Source organism: Vigna unguiculata, chromosome 11 (genome assembly GCF_004118075.2).
Source record: "Vigna unguiculata cultivar IT97K-499-35 chromosome 11, ASM411807v1, whole genome shotgun sequence".
NCBI classification, from domain to species: Eukaryota; Viridiplantae; Streptophyta; class Magnoliopsida; order Fabales; family Fabaceae; genus Vigna; species Vigna unguiculata.
This window is the reverse complement of record NC_040289.1, coordinates 38,222,495-38,225,675: the sequence shown is the minus strand read 5'-3', so window position 1 is coordinate 38,225,675 and position 3,181 is coordinate 38,222,495. Positions and strand designations below refer to the sequence as shown.

General features: G+C 32.1%; 1 protein-coding gene across 1 annotated transcript; it reads right to left on the bottom strand.

Annotated features, from left to right (window-relative positions):
• Positions 1 to 636: 636 nt before the first annotated feature.
• LOC114169626 (bZIP transcription factor 44-like) lies at positions 637 to 2,096 on the bottom strand. Its single transcript, XM_028054862.1, has one exon. It carries the CDS (start codon positions 1,361 to 1,363, stop codon positions 896 to 898), a length of 468 nt encoding a protein of 155 aa, XP_027910663.1. The 5' UTR covers positions 1,364 to 2,096; the 3' UTR covers positions 637 to 895.
• Positions 2,097 to 3,181: the final 1,085 nt, after the last annotated feature.

Here is a 3,181-nt window from a genome sequence, read left to right as displayed (position 1 = left end):
TAAAGAAGCTCGAAGAAGAAAAAGTAAAAGAAAAAAATGAAAAATATATTAAGTGATGTAGCGAGATAGTTAAAAAGAAGTAGAAAAAAAAAATATACAAACAACTTATATATATTAATAATTACCCAACAATTTAATCGATTTCTCTTTCCGAGGAGAGTGTCAACGTCAAATAGTAATGAATCATTTTTTCTTCCTTTTCTCATAAATATCTTGTTTAAACTAATTCACAATAAAAAGTATTTTAAATCCTTAAGTAATCTTGGCATCTTATCTATTTTAATTGTAATGTCTATTTTACAATCTCAATTAAATTGTAAGTAATACGTGTTTAAATTTATAAATTCAATTATTAAGAAAAGAGAAACCTGAACTAATCTTAAGAAAAAGTGAACATCTTTTGAATAAAACGATTAGACTACTTCACCAATAGTTTATGTCCAGGTTCAAGGGAAACCACTTTCACAACCATTCAACAAAATTGTCATCCATTTTCAGATTTTGAGATTAGTCAAACAAAAACCTCATTTCAAAATATAATCAACAAGATTATTATTCCATTTTAGTAAATGAATTAACAAAACTGTTTTCTTCCAATAAAATACATGAATAAAAAAAAAGATTGAGAGAGTAAGATTTAGAAGTAGGTCAATATTATTTTAATATATATGAAAGAAGGGTGAGAAATAATACACAGTAATGACCCATGCCCCATGCTCCAAAGGACCCATTTTCAGAGAACCAGCACCTAACAATTTCACCCCTTTTATGATACACATTCATTATTCCTTATCACCATATTGCAGATGATTGATTACAATTTCTCAACAGACTCCAACAAGAAATCATCAAATCAAATCAAATCAAACCAAACCAACCCTTTTCTGTTCTTATCTCAGTACTGCAATATATCTGCAGAAGCCATGATAGGGTGGTTCAGATACCCCATGTTCATGGGGTTGAAGAAGGTGGTGGTGCTATTGGTGCTTGGTTCAACGAAGGTGGTGCTGCCAAAACCCGCATTCAGAACATCGATGATCTCGTTCAGAGACTCTAACCTGTGACTCAGCTCTCCCACCTGAGCCCTCAGCACCGAGTTCTCAGCCTCAACGCTCAAGAACTGCTGCGTGGTGATGTTCACGGTGGTCAGTATCTGCTGATTCTCCTTTCTCAGCTGAGCCACCTGGGTAACCAGATCGTCCAGGTGCTTCTGCTTCCTCATGCGAGATCGCCGTGCAGATTCGCGGTTCGAAATCATTCTCTTCCTCTTTCTCTGATCCATTACCGCTTGCAAGTCCTCCTCAGAACCCGAGTTCTGAAGCAGAGAGGATGAACCTGAACATGTTCCACTTGAGGAAGCCATGGTTTGAGACACAGGACAACAACACAGTACAATACAACACAACACAACCCTTCTCAGTTTCGCAGGACCCAGACACTAGACACGAACAAACTCAGAAAACTAATGATTACTTTACGATGATGAGAATGAAAATAGAAATATAGCAGTGGATATTATAGATTTATTTGATATATAATAAGTGATATAGTGAGAAAGAGTTAGAAATCATGAAACGTAGTACAACCAATAGAGGAAGGCAACTGAGAAGGATTGAACTAAATGGGTCCTGCGCCTAACAGTGGAATTGATCATACACCCGGAAAAGAAAAGCTCACTGAGAATCGAATACATGAATCTCAAACATCAACAACAAGATGTTGGACATTTAATTTCCGCTTCTAATATCTAGTTTCTGGACAGGAGAAGGAAAAAACCGAGTCAAAATTCTCCAACCCAATTTCGAAAAGTTTGAGACTTTGGTGATGAGAAATGGAAAGGGGTGAGATTTGTTATGTGGGGTTATGGGAGATGAACATGGCGAGGTTGAAGACAAGGTGTTTGATGGAAACTCCGAAAGAGAAATATCTATAATCTGTGTAGAAAGTGTGATGGGAAGGAGGGAGAGAGAGGAAGAGGAGTGTATGTGAATGAAGGGAGGAATTTATAGAAGAGAAAAAGGCATCAAGTTGGTGAAGTGAAAATAATTAATAATTATGAAATCCTAGAGAAGGAAGAAAGAAAGAAGCAAAGTAGGGTCTAATTTACTTTGGGATCACTTCATGGGAAAAACAAGATGAAAAGGTTGAATTTATTAGAAAAAGTGTGAGAGTGATGATTTTAAAGGTTGATTAAAGAGATTGGTGGAAGGTGAGAAGTAAAATTGTAACAGTGAAGGAGAGAAGAAGACGCCACAAGTGTCCAGAGATACTACAGCTGGGAACCAACAATCACAGAAAATGATGATCACAGTTTGAGATAGTTCCAAAAGTGGCATCACACTCTCACTCCAACACATAACAACTGTTTCAGGAACTTCTGTATGTCTACGTATCCACTACTACTACCATTCACCTATGTATTTTAGTTCAAATAGAATCATCACATTTATAATACAATAATATAATAAAGAGGGTAATGTAGGTTATTTCAAACGAATGTTTTTAGTTTTTTAATTTTAAGTAAAAATTAGAATCAGTTATTATTTAAAATTTTAGATTAATTTAATCTTTCATTTTCTAAAATACGTGGATTTAATCATTTTAACCAAATTTGTTAAGTTTACTTTTCAAACATATTTTTTAGTTAATATTAAGATGTAGATGTGTCAAACGATATAAACAATTCAAATATTATCATAAAACGTATTTAAAACGTCAAATAAATTTAACAAAATTTGATTAAAATAATTAAATCTACATATTTCTAAAGTTTAAAAACTAAATTGAATCAAAATTCTGAAAATAAATTAATTATAATTTCACTAAAAGTAAGGAAATAAAAAATATATTTAACTCTTATCTAATTAAAATGTTAGATTAATTATATTTTGTTTTGTCATATATTATGAAAAAAGATATATTAAGAGTGTGTCAAACGCGTATATAAATATTTACTATATACATAAAAGTAATATAATTTCTTTTTGTCATTTTGTATCAAGATACATTCTATCAAACTAATATTCTTTAAATTTGATGAAAGAAAAAGAAAAATCCGTTTTTGATATATCCACGACTCATAGACTATAGAATCAATTACACAACTTTTATAACATTTAATCATTATGTAAGTCATCACATTAGTTAATATGGTTATATCAGTCATATTCTTAATTTTACA